Source organism: Neoarius graeffei, chromosome 9, assembly GCF_027579695.1.
Source record: "Neoarius graeffei isolate fNeoGra1 chromosome 9, fNeoGra1.pri, whole genome shotgun sequence".
Lineage (NCBI taxonomy): Eukaryota > Metazoa > Chordata > Actinopteri > Siluriformes > Ariidae > Neoarius > Neoarius graeffei.
In genome coordinates, this window is record NC_083577.1 from 1,349,519 (window position 1) to 1,374,585 (window position 25,067).

A 25,067-nucleotide genomic window follows, 5' to 3' on the forward strand; every position below is an offset into this window, starting at 1 on the left:
TCAGTGCTGAAACACCACTTCATTAAGCAACCTCAGCTATTTGTTATAAATCTTTTTTTAATCTCTGTAGTTGTCGTGTTATCCTTTCTGGAGTCAGGAGAGCCATTTGTCAGGGATTTGTTCCAAATAGTTATGGCAAAGGGCTTTTATAAACTCTCAGTAGTGAAGGAATTGACCTGAGATTCTTTAAATGGAAAACCAGTGGGTTTAACTAGAAACGGTGTACAAAACATATAAATAAAAAATATGTTTAGTCAGTAAAGTATAAAACACATGACGTTGTGCTATTATAGAAAAATAATGTAAAAGAAAAGAAAAATGATGTAGTGTGATGCATTTTGAGACAAAGTGATGCTATTTTAATAATAATAATTATAATAATAATAATAAATTTTATTTGGAGCGCCTTTCAAGATACCCAAGGACACTTTACAAAGAGTGTAAAAATTGTAAGTAAAAGTCAAAGTAGAACTAGTTAAAAGGCACAGAAGCATGACACAGAATCAACAACAAAGTAAAAAACACAGATGATGCAGCAATACAATTAAAATAATAATACAATACAAATTATTAATAAAAATAATAACCTCCCCAAGGTGTTTTATGATGTTGTGCTTTTATACCACAGCAATTTGCCAATTTTATTTTTTTAACGTAAAGAACAAATTATCTGTGCCAGTGGGGGCGTGGCTAAGCGCTGGCTGTGAATGGAAGGAAGAGTCACGGAGAACGAGCAGGTAATGAACGAGTGTCTACATCTGTGTGCAGGTTACAGCAGCTGATTTATACGTTTCTGTTCCTCTTCCACATGCCAGCCAGAGGTTTTCTTTTTGGTTTCTGTTTAATTAAAAAAGAACCAGCCTTTCATTCCCATCCTCCATGCCTTTGACCATGAAGATCAATGCATTATACTTTTTATCCATTTATAGTTTACATTTAATGTTGCGTTGTGTCTGTGAAACAGGTTCCTATTATCACTTATAACAGCTACAACAGTCTTTCCATCACTTTTGTCTTAAAATTAATAAAGTCCTGACGATTTTAAGTCAGAAAGCGTACAGCTTTACCCCTGATGGATACAAAGCACTAACACTGGAAACTATTTCCATTAATAGCTACTTATTAACTGAGCACAAGGTCTTTAGAGGAAAATATCAGACCGAGGTCTTGACAGTACAGACTGAGCTCGGTCCGTCCAAAAAGACCTCGGTCTGATATTTTCCTGTAAAGACCGAGCGAGCGAGGCTAATAAGGAGTTTATTATATGGCTTTTTTATTTCTAAGATTAAAATAGATGGTCATTATAACGAGGCATGATGCTGCTTTAAGTCATGTCATATTTGTAACATACAGTTGTGTGAAAAAGAAAGTACACCCTCTTTCAAGTCTAGGTTTTAAGTGTCAGGACATAATAAAAAATCATCTGGTTCTTACCAGCTCTTAAAATTAGGCAAATACAACCTCAGATGACCAATAACACATGACATATTCACCCTCTCATTATTTATTTAACACAAAGTAAGCCAAAAATGCAGTAGCAGTGTGTGGAAAAATTAAGTACACCCTTACTTCTTCCATAGAAATTATGAAGGCAATTAGCAGCCAGGTGTTGCTGATCAAATGAATTTGATTAATTGATCATCAGCCAGTGTGGCCACCTCTTAAAAAGCAGAAGTTTTGGCATTTTGCTGGTCTGGTGCACTCAGGTGTATGTTAAAGGTCCCATGGCATGAAATTTTCACTTTCTGAGGTTTTTTAACGTTAAAATGAGTTCCTCTGACCTTCTTAAGTCACCCCAGTGGCTAGAAATGTCATAATGTGTAAACCAAACTATGCCCACCCTTTGTCAACATTTGAGAATGGCGCGTCAAAATGGCGCGTTGATAGGCTCTTCCCTTTACTACGTCAGCAAGGGAGATGATCCCCACGCCCCCCCTCTGGATTCCCACCCACTGTATGGATTGCCCGCCCAGCTCAAAAGTTACCACCATAGATACGTCACTTCAATTTTGTAGTGAGGAGACCATAGAGGACACAACAACATGGCATCACCTAAGCGAGCGAAACATGGAAATTGCGCTGTACATGGATGTGACAACACAGAAAGGAGTCTGTTTTTACTGCCGACGGGAGAGCCCCTGAAGACGCAGTGGCTTAATTTTATTTACTCCAATAATACGCCGTCGAGTCTACCTAAGACGGTGTATGTTTGTCAGAAGCATTTTCCTGATGAATGTTTCCACAACTTGGGACAGTACAGGGCAGGTTTTGCACATCAACTGTCACTGAAGCCTGGGTCCGTACCAAGCATCCCTGCCGCATCGGCCACAAACACCGAACAAGTAAGTGTATAACTGTTAAGTCGTTTTGCCGTGTTTTAAAATCGGTGCCACGTTAGCCTTGCAATGGCTACATTAGCTGTGCAGCTAACCGCTTCCTGTAGTTAGCCAGGTACTCTGCGCTACAAAACCAGGGTCAGACTCCGGGTCAAAAGCGAAAGCTTGGACTGTTGCTTGACCTGCCATTGCTACTGTTCACACACAGGTAGCATGCCCGCAGCTTGGTCAAGCCCCTCCCCCCATGGCCCGCCCCCACCCTCTACCCTTCCCCGCCTCCATGCTTCTCATTAGCAAAACGACGCACTGGGAAAAGGGCTGAAATGGGGCTTTCTCCCAGGAGGCTATATCTACGTGCCGAGGGTTCATTTCGAGAAAGGCTGCGGATATAACATCCGGAAACCTCCACGAGCCCGTTTAAAGCATCAACAAACCACCATGCCATGGGTCCTTTAACACAATACCAAGGAGGAAAGACATCAGCAATGATCTTAGGCTACATCCACACGACAATGGCAACGAGATTTTTTTTTTTTTATATCGCGTCCACATGGGCAACGGATCAGTAAAATTTCAGGTTCATATGGCAACGCAACGCTTGCTGAAAATGATGCAATACACATGCCACACCTCTACGTGCGCTGTAAGACGGTCCCATCGGAGACACCAGAACAATAGAAGAAGTAGACGCATGCACATAAACCCCTTCTTCTGTAGCATCAGCCACATAAAGTTTTGATTATTAATCAGTAGCGTAAAATAGTATCTATTGTCTAAGACACTTATTTATATTTCATATTAAAACGTCTATGTAAATTAATACATAGAAAGCCTGGCCAGGCACTGAACGTTCTTCTGCCTTCACTTTAAGAGAACTTCAGGGCGAGCATGAGCCTAGCTTCTTCCCTGTCACTGTCACACGCACACACCTTCTCACTCCCTGTCCTATGGCTATAGTCCCTTTAAATCACGTGCTCGTTTTTTGAATGGAGACGCGGAAATACCGTAGGAATGAATGGGGGTAGATGGAGAGAGAGGGAGGAATGAATGGGGGTAGATGGAGAGAGAGGGAGGAATGAATGGGGGTAGATGGAGAGAAAGAGGAATGAATGGGGGTAGATGGAGAGAGAGGGGAATGAATGGGGGTAGATGGAGAGAGAGAGGAATGAATGGGGGTAGATGGAGAGAGAGAGGAATGAATGGGGGTAGATGGAGAGAGAGGGGAATGAATGGGGGTAGATGGAGAGAGAGAGAGGAATGAATGGGGGTAGATGGAGAGAGAGGGGAATGAATGGGGGTAGATGGAGAGAGAGAGGAATGAATGGGGGTAGATGGAGAGAGAGAGGAATGAATGGGGGTAGATGGAAGCCGGTACGCCAACATTCTGAGATCCTCCAGAATTCTTTAATGGTCCGGAATAAATTGAATGCTACACGTTGATGGATTACTTTGTTCTTCTACGCCCTTTTTGAGGAATGTATTGTCGGACTTAAACCAACATCTGAAGAGGTGAGATCGTGCCTTTTTTTTTTTTCCTATTTTTGCTGGCGGGATTGTTTTTGTTTTTGGAAAGCGCACGGGCGGTGTGCGGTTTGGTACTGCTTCCGCAGTGTTTGGACTAAAGACTCTGCCCTAAGGACTATTTTCTCTCTCTCTCTCTCTCTCTCTCTCACTTTGCACCATTACACAATAAATATTCACAGTGAAAATATTTTGTAAGCGCGTTTCATGAACCAAGTTATAGAATTTGTTGACAACTCGCATCGGGTTCGTTACACTTCTACCCGGCGTGAAGCACTGACAGTCACGTGGTTGTGACGTCATCGTAAACAAATCCGTTCTACTCATCCAGACGACTTCGCAACGGCGCCGTTGCCAGATTTTTCCACTCTGGAACCCGTTCTCAAAAGATTTTGTTTTGGGGCACCCAAAACGCCGGTGCCGTGTGGACGCCAGGCCGAAACGATAAACAATTTTATCAGATTCACCTGAATCCGTTGCCGTGTGGACAGGGCCTGAGAGAAGCAACTGTTGCTGCACATCAGTCTGGGACGGGTTATAAGGCCATTTCCAAACAATTTGAAATCCATCATTCTACTGTGAGAAAGATTATTCAGAAGTGGAAAACATTGAAGACAGTCACCAATCTTCCCAGGAGTGGACGTCCCAGCAAATTTACTCCAAGGTCAGACCGTGCAATCCTCAGAGAAATTGCAAAAAACCCAAGAACTACATCTAGGACTCTACAGGCCACAGTTAGCATGTTAAATGTTAAAGTTCATGACAGTACAATTAGAAAAAGACTGCGTGAGTATGGCCTGTTTGGAAGGGTTGCCAGAAGAAAGCCTCTTCTATCTAAAAAGAACATGGTAGCATGGCTTCATTTTGCAAAGATGCATCTGAACAAGCCACAAGCCTTCTGGAACAATGTCCTATAGCCCATGTTTACATTAGACCGTATCAGCGGATCATCAGATTAACGTTTTTAAAACTATTAGTGTGCACACAGCAACACCAATACACGATTTGCGTGCACACAGCAACGCCAATACACGGATACGCTCGGCTCCGCAGGCATCCTGCGCTCCAAATCACTCCGCCCTGAACAGCGAGTGCCCTCTGGAGGGTGCGCACTCCGGCCCTGCGCAGCTCACAGAGCACGCGAGTGAAGCGCACGAGCAGTGATTCGGGACTGAGCCGCTGTGTGTGTGATCCCAGCGCAGATCACTTACCACTTGCAAGTGGAAGGATGGCAAGCCTAAAGACCATCATAACTACACAATGGGCAGTATTTGCATCAGTATTTGCAGTATTTTCATACTTTTATACTCTTTAATGAAAGGTGATACAAGGCGGAAGTCCACGCCGTTTTTCAGCAGTCGCGTCACACGACCAACGCCAGCAAATCAGGAAGGTAGATGTCACAGTGACGTTGTCCAATGACGACGCCAGCTAGAGCTCAGCACAGCATATCCGCGTATTCTCAATATTTACACAGCACCGGACCAGACACGATCTAGATTGAATACGTGGACCCTGGCGGATTCCCGTTTCCCGGCGTTTCCAGGCGGTTTAATGTAAACGGACAGTGCATCCGCGAAGAAAACGAGACAGATACGGTCTAATGTAAACGTAGCCTTAGACAGATGAGACCAAAGTGTAAATGTTTGGCCATAATGCACAGCGGCATGTTTGGCGAAAACCAAACACAGCATATCAGCACAAGCACCTCATACCAACCATCAAGCACGGTGGTGGAGGGGTGATGATTTGGGCTTGTTTTGCAGCCACAGGGCCTGGGCACCTTGCAGTCATTGAGTCAACCATGAACTCCTCTGTATACCAAAGTATTCTGGAGGCAAATGTGAGGCCATCTGTCCAACAGCTAAAGCTTAGCTTCAATTGGGTCATACAACAGGACAATGATCCCAAGCACACCAGCAAATCTACAGCAGAATGGCTGAAAAGAAAAGAATCAAGGTGTTGGAATGGCCAAGTCAAAGTCCAGACCTCAACACAACTGAAATGCTCTGGCGGGACCGCTGTGCATAAACAAATGCCATTAAGCATGAATGAACTGAAGGAATGTTGTAAAGAAGAGTGGGCCAGAATTCCTCCACAATGATGTGAGAGACTGATAAAATCATACAGAAAACGATTGCTTCAAGTTGTTACTGCAAAAGGTGGTTCTACAAGCTATTGAATCATGGGGTGTACTTACTTTTTCACACATAGATTCTGCATGTTTACTTAATTTTTGTTAAATAAATAATGACACGGTGGAATCTGCTGTGTGTTGCTTTACACCTAAGGTCAGATTTGCATAATTTTAGGACCTGGTAGGGATCAGAGGATTCTTTATGTCTTGATTGGTAAAACCATGTAACTGGAAGAGGGTGTACTTTCTTTTTCACATGACTGTAGTTGAGTCACGCATGCAGAATAAACGGCTAGCGATTTCAAAACTGAATTTATTTCTCCACTCAAGTAATACAAGACAAATATTCTGAGAAAGATAAAAATATAATCTATATTGGTTTATTTTTCAACAAAATGGATTTCCAATTAATCTTTTTTTGTCGTTTTGTTTTTTTGCAACATTGAAAGCCGGAGCCTTGGAAAGAAAGTTTGTAATCGCCCACGGGCATTATGGGAGAATACAGCCCACCAAGAAACCAATCAGAGCATGCGATTTTACCGGAAGCAGCTCGTGTCAAATCTCCTTACAGACACTTTTCTCATTTATTTAATTGCTCCTTCTTGTTTGCTTTTAGTGCTAATGATTTAAGGAGTGAAGAAAAGATGGAATTGAGAATAGAATTGAGGGAACATACTGATAGCCACAGTCACTTCAACATGAATCACACCTATCGCTGTCAGTCAGAAGTTCATGACGTACCATTCTGCTTTCTTTACTGTGTGCATTACATCTGGTGAAATTGGTCCATGTCCTGTTGCTGTCTGGATGCCTAAACCACTGGCCGTTATCCATGCACACCTTAGTGACTGTTTCTGTTAAAAACATTTCACAATACAAAAGTCAAAGCTCTACAAAGTTCTCCTCCTCAACACTGTGAGCTGGTACAGCGCATAGAGCGTGATTAACATCCACTGTGCTGTTTGTTTCTTTTACAACTCAGTCTTTAACTTAAACACCTATCACTATCACTGTATGTGGAAGCAAAGGAAATGTTCAAAGATTTATTAAGGAACACCTACAGATGTGCTCATTCACACAATTATCCAATCAGCCAATCATGCAGCAGCACAATGCAGCAAACCATGCAGATACAGATCAAGAGCTTCTGTTAATGTTCATATGTTTTGACAATATTTTCCCAGTAGTCACCTGCCCTGCTATAGTGTTAGGTTGTTGTTGTTCTTGACTGGTAGGAGTGGAACCTGATGTGGTCCGCTGCTGTTGTAGCACATTCACCTCAATGTTTGGTGTGTTTTGAGATGCTTCTGCTCGCCATGGGTGTAAAGAGTGGTTATTTGAGCTACTGTAGACTTCCTGTCAGCTTGAACCGGTCCAGCCTTCTTCTTTTGACCTCTTTCATCAAGAAGGCCTTTATACCCACAGTAACTGTTGCTCACTGGATGGTTTTTTTTTGTACCATTCTATGTAAACTCTAGAGATTGTTGTGTGTGAAAATCCCAGGAAATCAGCAAATACTCAACTGAAATACTCAAACCAGCCCTTTTGGAACCAACAGCCATACCATGGTCAAAGTTACTGAGATCACGGGTAGATTTTTCCCCCATTCTGATATTTCAAGTGAAGCTCTTGATCAGTATTTCAATGATTTGATGCGTTACTCTACTGCTACATGATTGGCTGATTGGATGTTTGCATGAATGAGGAGGTGTACAGTTGTTAACTTGGCAAGGAAAAACATATACAGCACCAAGAGTACAAAAGGCTCTAAAGCATCATTTTTGATTAACATTTAACCAAAACCATGCACACAGGCCGTTTAAAAAATGCTGAATGCAAGTTTACATATTAAATATTTACCTGCCGGGTCAAAGTCCTGAAAGTGGTCAGGACAGTTCTGGTGAGCAGATACGCCAGCGTCTGTGTCGTCCCAACACAGCCACCCATCCCACGTTCGGTTACACATCAGTCCAGCTGTTAATGTAAACACAAAAACACAAACAGCACATCAGCTATGTGATAAGAATGTTTCTCCATAGTTTGGATCAAAGTGGCTGTTCAGAGTTTCTCTCTAAAGCTAACCATCCACTAGAAGACTTTGAAAGACTCTGAAAAGACTAAAGTCTGACACCCTGAAGTTTCTCAAGCTAGTATTCAGGAGAGGGGGCTTTGGATTGACCCACTTTGGCATTTTTTTTGTCTGTGAATACTCTGCCATTCAGGTCATTGTAATCCGTAGGTGCTAAAGAAGGCAACTGGACTAGCTTGAAATCCTTGAACCTGGAACAAAATCCTTCGTCAACCTGGAATGACCATCACTGAACAGAGGAGGTGGTCTGAGACACCACTTATCAGCCACCTACAATGCAGTCCTTGGCACAATTCCCAGAAAACTGAATACACATCCACACCAAGACTCAGCTGACTTCAATGACTCACATGATGGCAGAGAGAGAGAGACAGACAATGACCCACAGATCACCCTAACAACCCTCTAGGCTGCTAACACCATTCACACCCGGCCTCCAGTGACCCTAACACCTACAGGATGACTGAGGCTACATCCACACGACAACGGCAACGAGATTTAAAAAAAAAAAAAAAAATCGCGTCCACATGGGCAACGGATCAGTAAAATATCAGGTACATATGGCAACGCTTGCTGAAAACGATGCAATACACATGCCACACCTCTAGGTGCGCTGTAAGACGATCCCATCGGAGACACCAGGACAATAGAAGAAGTAAGGACGCATGCGCATAAACTATTATGCGCGAGACTTCATATTAGCCACAAAGTCAGAAAAAGTCAGTCTGTTCGTAAAATTACATTATAATGATCAAATACAATGAAAAGTATTTTTCCAGTCTCACCTGTGAAAGGTAATCCCATGTGATCTCGTTTGCCCCATCCAATATGGCGGCGAGGATGATGTATGATTCTACGCGGAAGGCGGCGTCTTTAATGGTCCGGAATAAATTGAATACTACACGTTGATGGATTAATTTGTTCTTCTACGCCCTTTTTGAGGAATGTATTGTAGGACTTAAACCAACATCTGAAGAGGTGAGATCGCTCCTTTTTTTCCCCTATTTTTGCTGGAGGGATTGACTCTGCCCTAAGGGCTATTCTCTCTCTCTCTCTCTCTCTCTCTCTCTCTCACTTTGGAGGAACATTTGAAAAGCAAATTTAGAAACAATGGCAAGAGCTTTTGATAAATGTCAGTAATTATCCTGTAGCCATTTGAACAAATTTTGCTGTGGTGGTCTAACACTTTAGGAACATAAAAACACACACATCCACTCATGCCTTTTATCATCACTCCATCTGAATGCTTGATGATTTCTGAAGAGTCTGAGCGAGGTTTATGCAGTTCACTCTGGTACTGTCAGTCAGCGTGATGTTCCACTGCATTCATTTGTCCCGAGGCTTTTCATTTCACCATGTCCTCTTTGTGTTAATAAGACAGGACGACACTGAATAATGCCATCATTTGCATATATATGAGAATCTTGTTGAACTGCTTCCTTCATGCTCAGTGACATTTCTGCCATATGGCACCTGACCACTGAATAGAATCTCATCTCATCTGTAGCCGCTTTATCCTTCTACAGGGTCGCAGGCGAGCTGGATCCTATCCCAGCTGACTACAGGCGAAAGGCGGGGTTCACCCTGGACAAGTCGCCAGGTCATCACAGGGCTGACACATAGACACAGACAACCATTCACACTCACATTCACACCTACGCTCAATTTAGAGTCACCAGTTAACCTAACCTGCATGTCTTTGGACTGTGGGGGAAACCGGAGCACCCGGAGGAAACCCACGCGGACACGGGGAGAACATGCAAACTCCACACAGAAAGGCCCTCGCCGGCCACGGGGCTCGAACCCGGACCTTCTTGCTGTGAGGCGACAGCGCTAACCACTACACCACCGTGCCGCCCTGAATAGAATCTCATCTCATCTCATCTCATTATCTCTAGCCGCTTTATCCTGTTCTACAGGGTCGCAGGCAAGCTGGAGCCTATCCCAGCTGACTACAGGCGAAAGGCGGGGTTCACCCTGGACAAGTCGCCAGGTCATCACAGGGCTGACACATAGACACAGACAACCATTCACACTCACATTCACACCTACGGTCAATTTAGAGTCACCAGTTAACCTAACCTGCATGTCTTTGGACTGTGGGGGAAACCGGAGCACCCGGAGGAAACCCACGCAGACACGGGGAGAACATGCAAACTCCACACAGAAAGGCCCTCGCCGGCCACGGGGCTCGAACCCAGAACCTTCTTGCTGTGAGGCGACAGCGCTAACCACTACACCACCGTGCCGCCCTGAATAGAATCATGGATGATATTTTCATCATGCATGTAAAAGAAGCAAAAATTAGTTTTTTTTTTCCTTTTATATTATTTCCATTGCAGTCTCAACAACAAAAAAAAATCTGATTCAGACCTGAGGCAATCAGAATTCATCCAGCTTTGTTGAGATTTCGCAGAGGTGGGAATTCATCAAATGTTGTTCTCAGGTGTCAAACTACAAAACTCATGCATGTTGACTGGAAGTGTTGGCTGTTCCCATGGCAACAAATGCCTTACTATGGTTGTCTTCATCTTCCCAACTTTGACATCACTAGTTTTCACCTCGAACTGATTTGCTTGCACAGACAGTACTTTATGTGAAGATTAAAACCAGCGTTGTAGTCGAGTCACTAAACCTCAAGTCTGAGTCCAGTCTCAAGTCCCCACTGTTCAAGTCCAAGTCATTAAAGAAAAATTCGAGTCGAGTCCACTATTGATCCAAGTTGAGTCTGAGAACAAGACTCCATCTGCACCATGTGATGGTGTCTGTTGCTGCCTTTATGTGAAAGCGTCTCTGCTACTGTGCTGGACTAACGTTCCTGCTCCACTGCCTCATTTTAGTTAACAGGCTACAGATAAAAAGCTTTTTCATCGCTCAGCAAGCCCCGCCCACTATCAACAGAGTAATGAACACAGTGCGTCACTTCCTTCTCTGGGTGGAGTCTTACCAAATGACGATTGAAGTTCGAGGTCGTCCCCGTCGTCTCCTCGATAGTTCTTCTACATATGGAACACACAGCAGTGTATTTTTTCCCACTGCACGAGAAGTCTGTATAAGCAAAGCGGACAATCCTGGGGCGTCTCTCCGGGCATTTTAGCACCGTTAACGTTAGTTTGTTCCTGAACATGATGTATGAACCGGTGAATGTGCATTCTCTTACACAAAATTAGTATAAAAATTAATGTAGATATAAATATCTTATGACAAATTATTATGGCATGTTACAAAAAAATAAAGAAAAAATCAGAGTCCTCGTCTCCAATTTACAAGTCCGAATGCAGTTAATGCACGAGTCCGAGTCCGAGTCTGAGTCATCAGTGCTCAAGTCACAAGTCCTTAAAATTAGGGCACGAGTCGGACTCGAGTACTCCAAGCCTGATTAAAACACACAGGTCCATGCTGTTCTAGGAAAACAATCCACCCCAGTGTTAACTATCAGGAGTCATTTTTAATGTTGCTGAATGTCCAGTTTTCATTTGGATTATAGTGACTATAAACAGTTGTTTCAGCACTTTCTCTTGAAGATGAAAAAAATGCAGCTCTCTCTGACTGTGACAAAGTCCTGACACTAGAGACGCCTTCCACAAATGCTAAATAAACATCTCCTTCAAATCAACAATTTCCGAAGTAACGATGCGTTCTTAAAGCTATTTATTATTCAGCTTCGTGTATGTGGATAATCTGATGTACATTCAAATTACTGTGAATGAGCTGTTGTTATAGAAATTATTATAGATATTGTAATATATTATACAGACGTGAGTGTTTTAGTGTGAAATACACCATTCATACTTTTTGATCCGAGCTCCATCCGGGACATGGAGAACCAAAACCGGGACATAAATCTCTATCTGTCACTCGTGAGGAAATCAATGAATTGTTTTGATAAATTTGGGAACTTTTTGTTTGTGAATGTGTCGATATAATAAAAAGAAAATCACATGTTGGCTTGAAGATATGACGTTTATCTTCTCATGTTGAAAAACTCACATTTTTCATACGAAATCCATCACAGATCTGAGGGACACATTTAAATAATATTGTCTGGCTTTTTTTCATGGTCCATCAGATATATTCCATTCAGCGAGCATGATACTGAACGAGTCGAAGACGAGTTGCTGAATGGAATATATCTGATAGACTGCAAAAAAAAAAAACAGACAATTTATTATTATTATTATTATTATTATTATTATTATTATTATATATACACATTCCTTTCGGGTGTTCAGCGCGTCTTTCTCTTTCAAAATTCTCTCAAAATCTTCCGTATTTAACAAAGGAAACCTGGCGGCCATGTTTGTTTACAAATTATCACAGTCACTTGCTAGTGTGGAAGTTTTACGTCTCTGACGTGTGACGTCATGTTGTCTTGACAGCCGTGCAATATCGTAAACCATATTCAACGTTCATTCTCCACTGGGTAGAGTGACGTAATGCACGTAGGATAAGCGATATGCTAACAATATTGCATGCTATCAAACCAAATTAATGAAACCCGCTAGAAGGGAATAGAACACGTTTTTATTCCATTGAAAAGTGTCCTGTATGGATAATAATTCCTGATATTTCACTCTGATGACGGCACTCCCAGTGTTTTCCCGCTGACTAGACGCGCGTTGTCAAAATGGTGAACCGGTTCAAAATTAAAATTCTTCCGATTAACTTGCATTTGTTTTTTGTTTTTTTGTGGATGTGTCCATATAATATAAAGAACATTACACAGTGGCACAAAGATTCGAAGCTTATCTTCTCATGTTGAAAATATTTTCACTCGTTCACTTCAGTCACTCATGAATATGTTCACCACTCGAAGATAAACTTCAAATCTTCACACAGCTGTGTAACATCCTCTGCTGTATATATTATACTACTGTCAGTGCTGTAAGTTATATAAAGTTAATCAACCAATCAGAATTGAGAGTTCAATAGCTCTGTAGTAGGAGTAATTTTAAAGCTTCCCCATTCAGTTTAAAGTTGTGAATTTTCCTGCTGAGATTCCTCAGACAGAAAGAACAGCAAAGTGTGAAACGAAGCATTGAGTACAAATCTCTCCGTGGTCGATCAACAATCAGGATCTGCTTCATAATGACACAACAGGCTGATTCAGCACTTCTTTTTTTTTTTTTTTTTTGGTAGCTGTACCTTTGACATTGCTGCTGTCCTTCATGATCTTCTGATAGCACTCGAACTGCGCCGTCATGATCTTCTGTCTGGTGGATCCCATATTACCGTATACATTACTAGTGGTCTCCTCCTGGCTGTCGTTCACCTCCAGACTCGCTGTTACAGCGACCTACAGATATTCAACACACACAAAAAAGGATTGTTTTTATTTCAGCTTGAATGGTGTTCCATTGTGTTTTGATATGCCATGAATGAAAAATGTTTAAATACACATGAACTGCTGAACCCAATCTTCAGAATAAGCATCATCAATCATCCATCTTTAATAAGTGCTTTAGTGAATCTGTCAGTCTATCCTGAGCTGGGAGTGAGGCAAAAAGAAGACTTTATTTGTCATATGCACACTCAAGCACAGTGAAATTCGTCCTCTGAAGCAGTGAACACATGCATGTATACACACACACACACACACACACACACACACACACACACACACACAGCAGTGAGCATACACACATACCCAGAGCAGTGGGCAGCTATGCTACAGCGCCTGGGGAGCAGGTGGGGTTAGGTGCCTTGGGTTAGGTGCCCTTCAGCCCAAGGCCACCCCATGTTAACCTAACTGCATGTCTTTGAGCTATGGGGGAAACCGGAGAACCCAGAGGAAACCCACGCAGACATGCAAACTCCACACAGAAAGGCCCGAGCTGCTGTGCTCAAACCCAGAACGTTCTTGCTGTGAGGTGACAGTGCTAACCACTACACCACCGTGCCGCCCAGGATACATCCTGGATGAGATGCGTCACCAGTCCACCTATCAGCATGTTTTTGGGAGGTTGCAGGAAACCGGAGAACCCAGAGGAAACCCATGTGGACAATAGGAGAACATGTGACTCCACACAGACTGTAAATGGAGCTCAGGATCCAACTGAGGGCCCTGGAGCTGTAAGGATATTACACGCTGCACCACTGTATCAGTTAATAAGGGACTGGCGTTAATGTGTTTCATCGGGATGGACAGCAAATCAGGCCGTTTCCGTCTGCACTGAGAATTAATTTAGGATTGAAAGGAGAAATTTGGAAAGACGTTTTGGTTTTTTTACACATCATTATACTTTGCAAAACAAAGAAATATCAGCATGTGAAAATAATTCATCCCTCCATGATGAAGTAGTATTTTTGAATGCCAGAGTGAATTAATACTGAGGTCACATTATGCGATTTGAATTATTTTTAATTGCATTTATGGAGACAGCATATAGAATAGAATAGAATAAATCTTTATTGTCCACCAAGGTGGAAAATTATCTTTGGCTCACCATCACACATAACATGCAAACAACACACATTTCAACAACACAACTTGACAAACAGCAACACAGACAACAAACACGTGTCTCTATATACAAATAGAGAAACGTATAAATTGAGTATCTAGCTGCAGCAAACTTTTACCTATAAATCCAGCCAGAGCAGTGAATGAGTTACTGTGGTAACTATACTATGGCTCAGTGTATATAAAGCAAGTTTCTGTGGTTATTTCAATGGATCAGGTTCTGGTTCTGGTTTGTCAATGCAGCACAGCCAGTTAGGTTCATGCAGGGTTTACCTGATACGAGCATCTTACCTCTGCTATGATCCCGAACAGAAACAAAGGAACCATCCACCGCCAGTCCATCTTCTTTTCCAGCATCTCCAGTCTGCTCTTTATCTGTAAAGAAGTGGCATCTTATTAACCGTTTGTGCAATCAATAACCAAACATGCGTAGTGTCTCCAGGGGAGCAGGAACTTTGCTTTCTGTGGAAATGTAATCCCTTCTCAGTCTATCAGTGCAACACATCAGCAACCTGCGTTCTGCCTTCAAATAAAACATACACATCAAGTAAACTCAGATTTGCAACTTGCATCATGAAAGAGTACGCCGATATAAAGATCCAAACATGGCTAGTCTTTCGACCTGATGTTCTTGGTATCCAGAAATGTCACATCTTGTTCAGTTTCAACATGCAAAGTGTCTACGTGAAGGTCAAAAATGGAAAGAAGATCTCTGACTCCATTGTCCTTCACTGGTTTAACATAACTGCTTCAAAGAAATATAAAAACCTCAAAGTCGCCTTTCTCGGCTAGCATTACAGAGCAGGCTAGCTTTGACTTTGCATTTGAAGTCACTAAATAATCTTTTAAATCAAGGAAGGTGAACATCTGTGTGAGCTCTCGACTCTGTGGGGAAGATGCAACATCGGTCCGCTCACCAAGAGGTCATGATTTGGAAGAGCAGGAACTGATTGTGCAAAATATTTTGACATTCTGCTAATAAGAAACAGCCATGATATGACAGCTGGACTGATACATCACCAAACTGTTACTGCAGTGCACTGATGTCCTTGACTGCTGAAGAACATGTACATACTTAACTGTCTCTAAATTTTCAAACACCTAATTATTTTTTTCAGTTCATAGTACACTCGATGAACTTGCTGCATAACTTTTAATTTCATTAGAGCATGTCCCAAAAAAGCAAACAACATAACCGTATCACATATTCATCCTTCACTGTGTAGTTCCCATGGCAAAAAACCACCATGTGCTTTTGTCTATTTTGGTCCTGCCTTTGCCCCTTGACCTGTCATTGGCTTATTGCTTGATTTGTTTGTCTGTTTACATCCTGTTGTTTCTGAGTATGTTTGCAAAGTCTGACCCTTTGTTTCCCAAGTTATGACTCTTCTCTGTTCTTCAGATTATGAATGCCTTCAACAAAACATACCGCAAGCATGCGCGCTTGCTTTGTACCTCATTTATCCACACAATACAGTAATATGCGAGATCCAACACTGACTTCAATGTGCTGGAACAGCCTTCGGCCACTGCGCTCTCATGGCTTACAAAACAGAGAACTCCGAGATGAAACAAAGATCCGTGTCTACAGAACTGTTGTCATCCCAATTCTTCTGTATGGATCTGAAACCTGGACCACCAACCGCCACCACCTAAAGACCCTTGAGTATTTCCACCTGCGCTGCTTGAGGAACATCCTTTGCGTCAGCTGGGAGAACTACCATACTAACATCAGCATCTTGGCTGAAGCTAAACTCCCGAGCATCGAGTCCATCATCATCCAAAGCCAGCTGCGGTGGGCTGGCCACATCATCAGAATGGATGACAGCCGACTTCCGAAACAGGTCTTCTACTCCCAACTCAGAGAAGGGAAGCGGTAAAGAGGAGGACAAAAGAAATGATACAAGGACCTGCTGAAACAAAACCTGAAAAACTGCTGCATTGACTGGAACAACCAGGAAGACCAGGCCAGAAACCATAGTGCCTGGAGAGCAACCATCAGAGAAAGAGTCGAGAATTTCAAAAACCAGAGGACGAACCACATCAAGGAGAAGAGGAGGCAAAGGAAAGAACGTGTGCAAAATCTGGACCACTTGTGCCTTCCCACCACTACTATCTGTAGCATCCGCAACAAATCCTGTAAATCAAGGACTGGGCTCCTCAGCCACCTGAGAACCCACTGAGACCGAGCGGCCAACGACTAGGAGAACATCATCCTCGCTTTCAAGGGATAGCCACGATGACGACAATAATATGGAACTGGTTTCCTAAATCAGAAGACATTGCTGCAGGCTTTTAAATTCCTGTTAACAAATATTTGTTTTTCTTGATTTAACAGCCCAGAATACAACACAGTGATGTGTTATCTGGCTCAACCACACTTCAAAAACCACACTTCAACAGTAAGTTACATTAATTAAGCAAAACGAGACTTTTGAAATTAATCTGAAATTAATTTTAAATTAATTTATCATACTGTTTGCTGACGTGTGTATATGTGTAGTGAGTACGTCAGCATAAATTCGAGTGGAGGCATCAGATGGTCAAAATAGCATATTGTAGTGATGACAAGTAAATAGTAAACAAGTACAATGTTACATTTTTAAGGCATCCTTATTTCCAATCTTTAAGTGTTACACTTGGCTCTTGGCTGGTTCTCTCACTAACAGGCACCATTTTGTTACCATCAGCAAAAACAAATCTGCCAAAGCAATTCTAGCTGAAGGTGTTCCCCAGGGATCAGTTCACAGCCCTCTTCTTTTCTTCCTCTTACATCATCATCATATCTCCCCATCCACTGCTTCAGCGGGTTGGGTGCCAAGGAGTCACTCCAACATCGGCATGAACTGCTTTTTGTCCTGCATTTGCCTTTGGATTTGCATTTTGGATAGTCCAGTAAGGCCCTCATATCTTTTCCATATATCACGGCTGTAAGGTTTTTTATTACAGCGGAACAGGATCCGTTTTTGTAATGCAGAATTTGGTAGTCTTGTTATGTGGGCTATATACTTTAGGTGTTGAGATAGGTAGAAGTTACGGATTGGCATAGAATGAGTGAGGCAGAGTATGTCATTGTTAGAATATCTATAACGCCAGTCCACATCCTCTTCATCCGTTGCAGGTACGTCTCTACAACTACTCCTACTGTATCTTACTGGTACATTTACACGCTCAAACCCTTTACGTTCAAGTTTTCTAAGAAAATTCATCCACGTAGTCTCCAGTTTCTTCAGCTGACCCTCATTAAGAAAACAGGCTTGGATACTGTAGGTAAGACGACTGCGAACACAAGTAGTTGAAAATTTTTACTTGTGTCAGCAGTTTAACTCGACGATCTGTAAGTACTGTCTTAATCTCGTTCCACTTCTTGTGGGCTGAGACGATGCGTTGAATGGTAAATGCTGAATGTTGTTCTACATTGGAGATGGTATGTCCAAGATAGGTGAAACTGGTTACATTCTCAATACATGTGTCTCTTATTTTAATAAGAGATCTGGATGCCTTGATTTCAGAAAGAACATTGAAACACATTGTTTTTTTCTGTTGAAATGGTTAAACCAAATCTTGTGAACTCCTCATCGAATACTTTAAGCATTTCGTTCAACTCAGATATACTTTTACAGAAGAGAACGATGTCATCTGCATAACTAACTTGAATAAGTCGAGTTTCTCCGTTACAAGGATGTTCTTTACGCTGGCTTTGGTTGGTACAAGTATATGGGATGTTATACTTTAAAAGTACTCCAGGATTACATATCTCTTTACTAATTCGATGGAGAATACATCTAAGAATGAAGTCAAGAAAAGTGTTGAAAATGCATGGGGATTCTCTGCCTCCCTGTCTGCAGCCAGATTGTTTCAAATGATGTTATTAAGTGTTTAATTGCTGCAGTCGTCCCATTATACAACCCCAATTCCAAAAAAGTTGGGACAAAGTACAAATTGTAAATAAAAATGGAATGCAATAATTTACAAATCTCAAAAACTGATATTGTATTCACAATAGAACATAGACAACATATCAAATGTCGAAAGTGAGACATTTTGAAATTTCATGGCAAATATTGGCTCATTTGAAATTTCATGACAGCAACACATCTCAAAGTTGGGACAGGGGCAATAAGAGGCTGGAAAAGTTAAAGGTACAAAAAAGGAACAGCTGGAGGAGCAAATTGCAACTCATTAGGTCAATTGGCAATAGGTCATTAACATGACTGGGTATAAAAAGAGCATCTTGGAGTGGCAGCGGCTCTCAGAAGTAAAGATGGGAAGAGGATCACCAATCCCCCTAATTCTGCACCGACAAATAGTGGAGCAATATCAGAAAGGAGTTTGACAGTGTAAAACTGCAAAGAGTTTGAACATATCATCATCTACAGTGCATAATATCATCAAAAGATTCAGAGAATCTGGAAGAATCTCTGTGCGTAAGGGTCAAGGCCGGAAAACCAGACTGGGTGCCCGTGATCTTCGGGCCCTTAGACGGCACTGCATCACATACAGGCATGCTTCTGTATTGGAAATCACAAAATGGGCAAAATGGGCTCAGGAATATTTCCAGAGAACATTATCTGTGAACACAATTCACCGTGCCATCCGCCGTTGCCAGCTAAAACTCTATAGTTCAAAGAAGAAGCCGTATCTAAACATGATCCAGAAGCGCAGACGTCTTCTCTGGGCCAAGGCTCATTTAAAATGGACTGTGGCAAAGTGGAAAACTGTTCTGTGGTCAGACAGATCAAAATTTGAAGTTCTTTATGGAAATCAGGGACGCCGTGTCATTCGGACTAAAGAGGAGAAGGACGACCCGAGTTGTTATCAGCGCTCAGTTCAGAAGCCTGCATCTCTGATGGTATGGGGTTGCATTAGTGCATGTGGCATGGGCAGCTTACACATCTGGAAAGACACCATCAGTGCTGAAAGGTATATCCAGGTTCTAGAGCAACATATGCTCCCATCCAGACGACGTCTCTTTCAGGGAAGACCTTGCATTTTCCAACATGACAATGCCAAACCACATACTGCATCAATTGCAGCATCATGGCTGCGTAGAAGAAGGGTCCGGGTACTGAACTGGCCAGCCTGCAGTCCAGATCTTTCACCCATAGAAAACATTTGGCGCATCATAAAACGGAAGATACAACAAAAAAGACCTAAGACAGTTGAGCAACTAGAATCCTACATTAGACAAGAATGGGTTAACATTCCTATCCCTAAACTTGAGCAACTTGTCTCCTCAGTCCCCAGACGTTTACAGACTGTTGTAAAGAGAAAAGGGGATGTCTCACAGTGGGAAACATGGCCTTGTCTCAACTTTTTTGAGATATGTTGTTGTCATAAAATTTAAAATCATCTAATTTTCTCTTTAAATGATACATTTTCTCAGTTTAAACATTTGATATGTCATCTATGTTCTATTCTGAATAAAATATGGAATTTTGAAACTTCCACATCATTGCATTCCGTTTTTATTTACAATTTGTACTTTGTCCCAACTTTTTTGGAATCGGGGTTGTAAATGCATTTCAGTAATTTTACTAGCGTTCTTGCTCCAGTACGTATCTCTAGGATCTTGAAAAGAATGTCTCTATCAATCCAATCATATGCTGCTTTCAGGTCGATAAAACAGCAGAAAAGTTCACCCTGATGATTATCAATAACATCCTTGACTACAAAAATTGCATCATTTGTAGACTTATTTGCTCTAAAACCAAACTGAGTTGTAAGAAGCAAATATTCATACAATGGTCTTAATCGTTTGATTATTATTGCAATAAAGATTTTAGAGCATGTAGCAGTAATAGAAAGACCACGATAATTACTGGGATCTATCTTATCTCCTTTGTTCTTGTATAGGCATGTTACCAAAGAGTGGAGCCACGATTTTGGTACGGTATATGTTGACCAAATGAGAGCTATCAGAGCATACAGTAAAGAGACCAGCTTTGTTGAAAAATTGTACTTGATTTGTTCAGCAACCAGTCCGTCAGATCCCATACACTTTCCATTTTTTACTGTAGACTCTTCACAGCTCCAACAACCTCTTTAACCATAGGGGGGCCTTCATCAATATCCAACGATTCATACTCAAACGTTAGTAGTACATGCGGATAATCTTGTGGGTTACTGACTTCATCAGGCTGATCACCTGACAAACAGCCAAAATGTTCACTGAAGTGTTTTTCAGGTTTCTTGGATGGTATTGTAGATTGACTTAATTTCTTGGTGACACTATAATCTTTCAACAATTTGAACAACTCTTCAGCATCTTTTGCCTCACTAGCTCCATTTAGAGTGTTTGCTTTTCTGGTATAAAAATCATTTTTCAGATTTCTTGAGAGTTTTTTGATCTGGCATCGCAGTTCTTTGAGTCTTGTGGGATTCTTGCAGGTACTGCATTCTTTAATAAGCAAGAGAAATTCATCATTTACCCACTCTTGTTTAGCAAGAGATTTTTCAGGCACAACTCTAGCAGTTGCTTCACAAAGAGAATCTATGATATTTTTTTCAATGTCGTCCACATCTAGCATGTTAACATTATCTGCCTTTCTTAACAGTACTTCTTCAGACGCAAGACTGAAATTATCTGCTATCTGTGCTTACCCTCAGGTTATATTATGTACAAACACAAATTTTCATACCTCTGCAAACGACACTCACATGATCTATCTAAGCCACAGAATCTCAAACATGCCTAACAAACAGTGGCGGCTGGCTTTTGTAAAAGTGAGGGAGGAAGGAATGCTTGGTTGAAGGTCACGGGCCCCAATGCGACCGCACCTGCTGGACCGGCTGTAGTTACACGCACGGGTTGAGTTGATAATAGTTTTTCCTGAATAATTCATTAACATCCTTTCCACGGTGTCAAACAACTGGCAACAGTCAACAAGTAAAAGAACAACAACATTATTTCACAACTATTTCACATGGGATATAGCCGTGTTTAAGACAAACATTGATGTTAAGGAATGATTCAGGCCAACTGATTGAGGCTCCCTATTTATATATCAAGTCAATTCTCCGTGCTGTCTGATTTGCAAATCTATCTGTGACCTGATCGTACCACGCTGGATCTTTATGGAGTGTCTTGAGAATCTTTTTTTCAATTGAAATAATGGCCAGATGTTTTAATCTCTCCTGCCCCATTGCGTTGCGTGTGTACGTTTTAATTCTCTTGAGGCACGAAAAACTCCTTTCAACCCCTGCAGAGGTTGCGCCAATTGTTCCAATCAGGGACATGAGCCTGTACAACTGTGGCATCGCCCCATCAAGACCGCTGGACTTCATGAAGCCAAGGGCATCGCAAAGTTTTCCTGATGAATTTATTTCTGCATTGTGATAAAAATGCTGCAGTTCGATTCTCAGCTTTTCTTGATCAAAAAGGTGGCCATATGTCTCCATCAAATTTGACAGTAGCTGCGTAGGAAATGATATTTTGAACGAGTCGAATTTCGCCGCATCCAAAAGCTCCATGAAGCGCAAGCGGTCGAGGTGTTGAAAGCGCTGAGTTATTTGAGTGCGCAAGTTGTCGTGGATGGAATGATAAAGTGCTCTGTAGGACTGACGGGGATTAAGCAGCCTTCTTTTGACCCTGTGAGACAAGTCAGGGTCTTCTGTTAGAGAGGCAGCCCTGGCGTAGATTTTGTCAAAGGCGCTCTGTACTTTTAGCTCATCCAATATTTGCAGGAGATTCTCTATTCGCCGTTTGCAAAAGGCGACATCCATGGATTTGTGCTGCAAGATGTCAAACACCACGTCAGTGTGCGAAAACAACTGCTCAAAAGTGAAGAGTAAAAACGCAAATTCAAACTCTTGCATTTTCGACCTCAAACCATCAGCTAAACGTATTGTCTCATCATCCATCATTGGGCGCTCAGTAATGTTCTCGAAAATCTGAAGTAGTTCGTCATAATTTGAAGCAACCGTGTTCACGACCCTAGAGGAAAAGTTCCAGCGAGTGGGAGCCCTCCGGGGAATGCGGGCGCAACTGAACTCCTCGAGTAAAGAAACCCTCTTGCTGGACTTGGAGAAAAAAGACGTGAAGCCACCCAAGTGAGCAAAGAAGTATTTTGCTTGGGGAATGGTCTTAACACCCTGACTTAAAACTAGGTTTAAGCGATGTGCATAGCAGTGGACAAATGTTGCACAGGGAGCCAATTCTCTCACTTTAGCCTGAAGGCCATTCAAGTCCGAGGCCATGACCGTGGCACCATCGTAAGTCTGAGCGACAAGTTTATCCTTGAAACTGAAACCTAACAACTCAGTCTGCACGAAATCGAACAAGGATTGTGCACTGCGACCACTGGACACATCAAAAAATCCTAGAAAGCGTTCCTGAATTGTACCTTGATTATCGACATAGCGCAAGATGACAGACAGCTGTGAATGACAGCTTATGTCTGTGGTCTCGTCGATTTGCCACGAGAAGAAGGGTGCCGTGTTAAGTTGCTTTTGGATTTCTGAATTAATTGAACCAGCTATAGCGGATATTAGATCATTCTGGATTGTTTTTGACATGCCTGTGAAGACAGTCGAACTTTCCAGATGCTCTGCCAGAACACGATCATAGCGAGCAATAACCTCCGCTAGCTCCCTGTAATTGCCCTTATTGTCCGAATTCCCCCCTTCTTCATGTCCCCTCAGTGACAACTCTTGCATGCCTAGGTAGGCTGTTGCATCTATCAGACGTTTTAATACCTCTCTATTGCGACTCACTTTAGCATTGTGCTGCTGGATTTGCAGCCGCACACCCTCGTCTACCACCCTATCTATTGGCCTGGTGCCTAGTAAGGACAGTCGGATAGCAGCACCAACGTGGTCTTGACACTTCTCATGGTGTTTGGTTGCCCTATCTAGATTTTTTAAATCATTGAAACCATGAACACTCCACGCTTGTGATTTGGCATTGTTCATTAGCAAACAGGGCCAGCAATATAATCGATGGGTGGTAACGCTACCAGTGAGCCATGTGTACCTAGCAAACCATGTAGCATTCACTGTACTGCCTTTGCCATTGGGTTTTGTGATTTTGATTTTAGGGGTTGGTCTACCTGCTGCTTTGATGGCTAATTTTTCACTGTAGCTCAGCCCATGGAAGGGTTTTGCAAGCAAAACATTCACCACGTCCTCTGTTTCCATTACTTTATTCATAGAATATCTATAACATAGTCAATCCACTTCCACCTCGCCGTTCTCACTCTGACTGCCGAAGTGCCCGAGTCACCGGATCTAGAAGTTAAGTTTGATAAGATAACCCCTCCCCCCAGGCAGCTAAGGCCTCTACTTATTGGTTCATTGCGCAACTAGGGCTGCAGCCTATTGGTTGATATTTTGTAGCACTTGTCAGATCTCTTAGCTAGTCCCACCCTCTTAGAGGAGGATTTTCCTCCTCTCTCTCATTGAAGTCTATGTTAACCACGAGCCGCCAGTGCCGGAGACTGTTTGAATCGGAGTGAATGGGAGCCGAAGGGAGGAAGATCCTCCGTGCAGTAATTTCTAATAGCAAGCGATAGGGGGTGCTAATGTAATTTCACCCAGAGAAATGAATATAATGTACATGTCGTATTTGGCAGTAAAATAGTAATATTCAAGGACAGCAATTCATTAAATTGGTCAAGACAATTTCAACTTTTTATTCTTAGAATTTTTAAGGAGGATCTTCCTCCCTCTCCTCACTGGAGAAGCCACCTGTGCTAACAAACTATCTGTATCTAAAACACGTATTAATGACATAATGGATTTACATTTACATTACAGGCAGTTAGCAGATGCTCTTATCCACAGCAACATACAACAGACCCAGAGCAGTCTAAGGAGCAGTTGAAGGTTAGGTGCCTTGCTCAAGGTCACTTCAGCCATTCTTGTTGGTCCAGGGAATTGAACCAGTGACCTTTTGGTCCCAAAGCTGCTTCTCTAACCATTACACCATGGATGAAAACCAATTTCCTAAACCTCACACTAATAAAACACATACTGTATCCCCTTTGGACACAAAGAAAAATGCTATGGAACTTCATGTGTACAATTGTACACATTATGTCCAAAGGGGTTATTGACATCTCATTATCTGTAGCCGCTTTATCCTGTTCTACAGGGTCGCAGGCGAGCTGGATCCTATCCCAGCTGACTACGGGCGAAAGGCGGGGTTCACCCTGGACAAGTCGCCAGGTCATCACAGGGCTGACACATAGACAACCATTCACACTCACATTCACACCTACGCTCAATTTAGAGTCACCAGTTAACCTAACCTGCATGTCTTTGGGCTGTGGGGGAAACCGGAGCACCCGGAGGAAACCCATGCGGACACGGGGAGAACATGCAAACTCCACCTTCTTGCTGTGAGGCGACAGCGCTAACCACTACACCACCGTGCCGCCTGCGAAACACATAATATGGTTAAACTTTAAACCCTTTACTATCCTTTTTGTCTTGATTCCTGTAACCTTTCCCTTGGTCTTCTGGTTAAAACCCTATGTCAGTTTTAAATATATGTAAAGATCATCAGTCATATTTCTGACC

General features: G+C 42.2%; 1 protein-coding gene across 2 annotated transcripts in view; it reads right to left on the reverse strand.

The window, feature by feature from the left end:
- Positions 1–25,067, reverse strand: part of calcrla (calcitonin receptor-like a) — a 129,798-nt gene that overhangs the window by 27,787 nt on the left and 76,944 nt on the right. For both annotated transcript variants that reach the window (XM_060928933.1, XM_060928934.1), the window contains 4 exons: positions 14,838–14,921; positions 13,229–13,379; positions 7,855–7,968; positions 6,736–6,848 (listed from right to left, as the gene is read on the reverse strand). In XM_060928933.1, coding sequence (XP_060784916.1) covers positions 6,736–6,848; positions 7,855–7,968; positions 13,229–13,379; positions 14,838–14,903 — 444 coding nt within the window. In that variant the 5' untranslated portion in view covers positions 14,904–14,921. The remainder of the gene's footprint in view (positions 1–6,735; positions 6,849–7,854; positions 7,969–13,228; positions 13,380–14,837; positions 14,922–25,067) is intronic.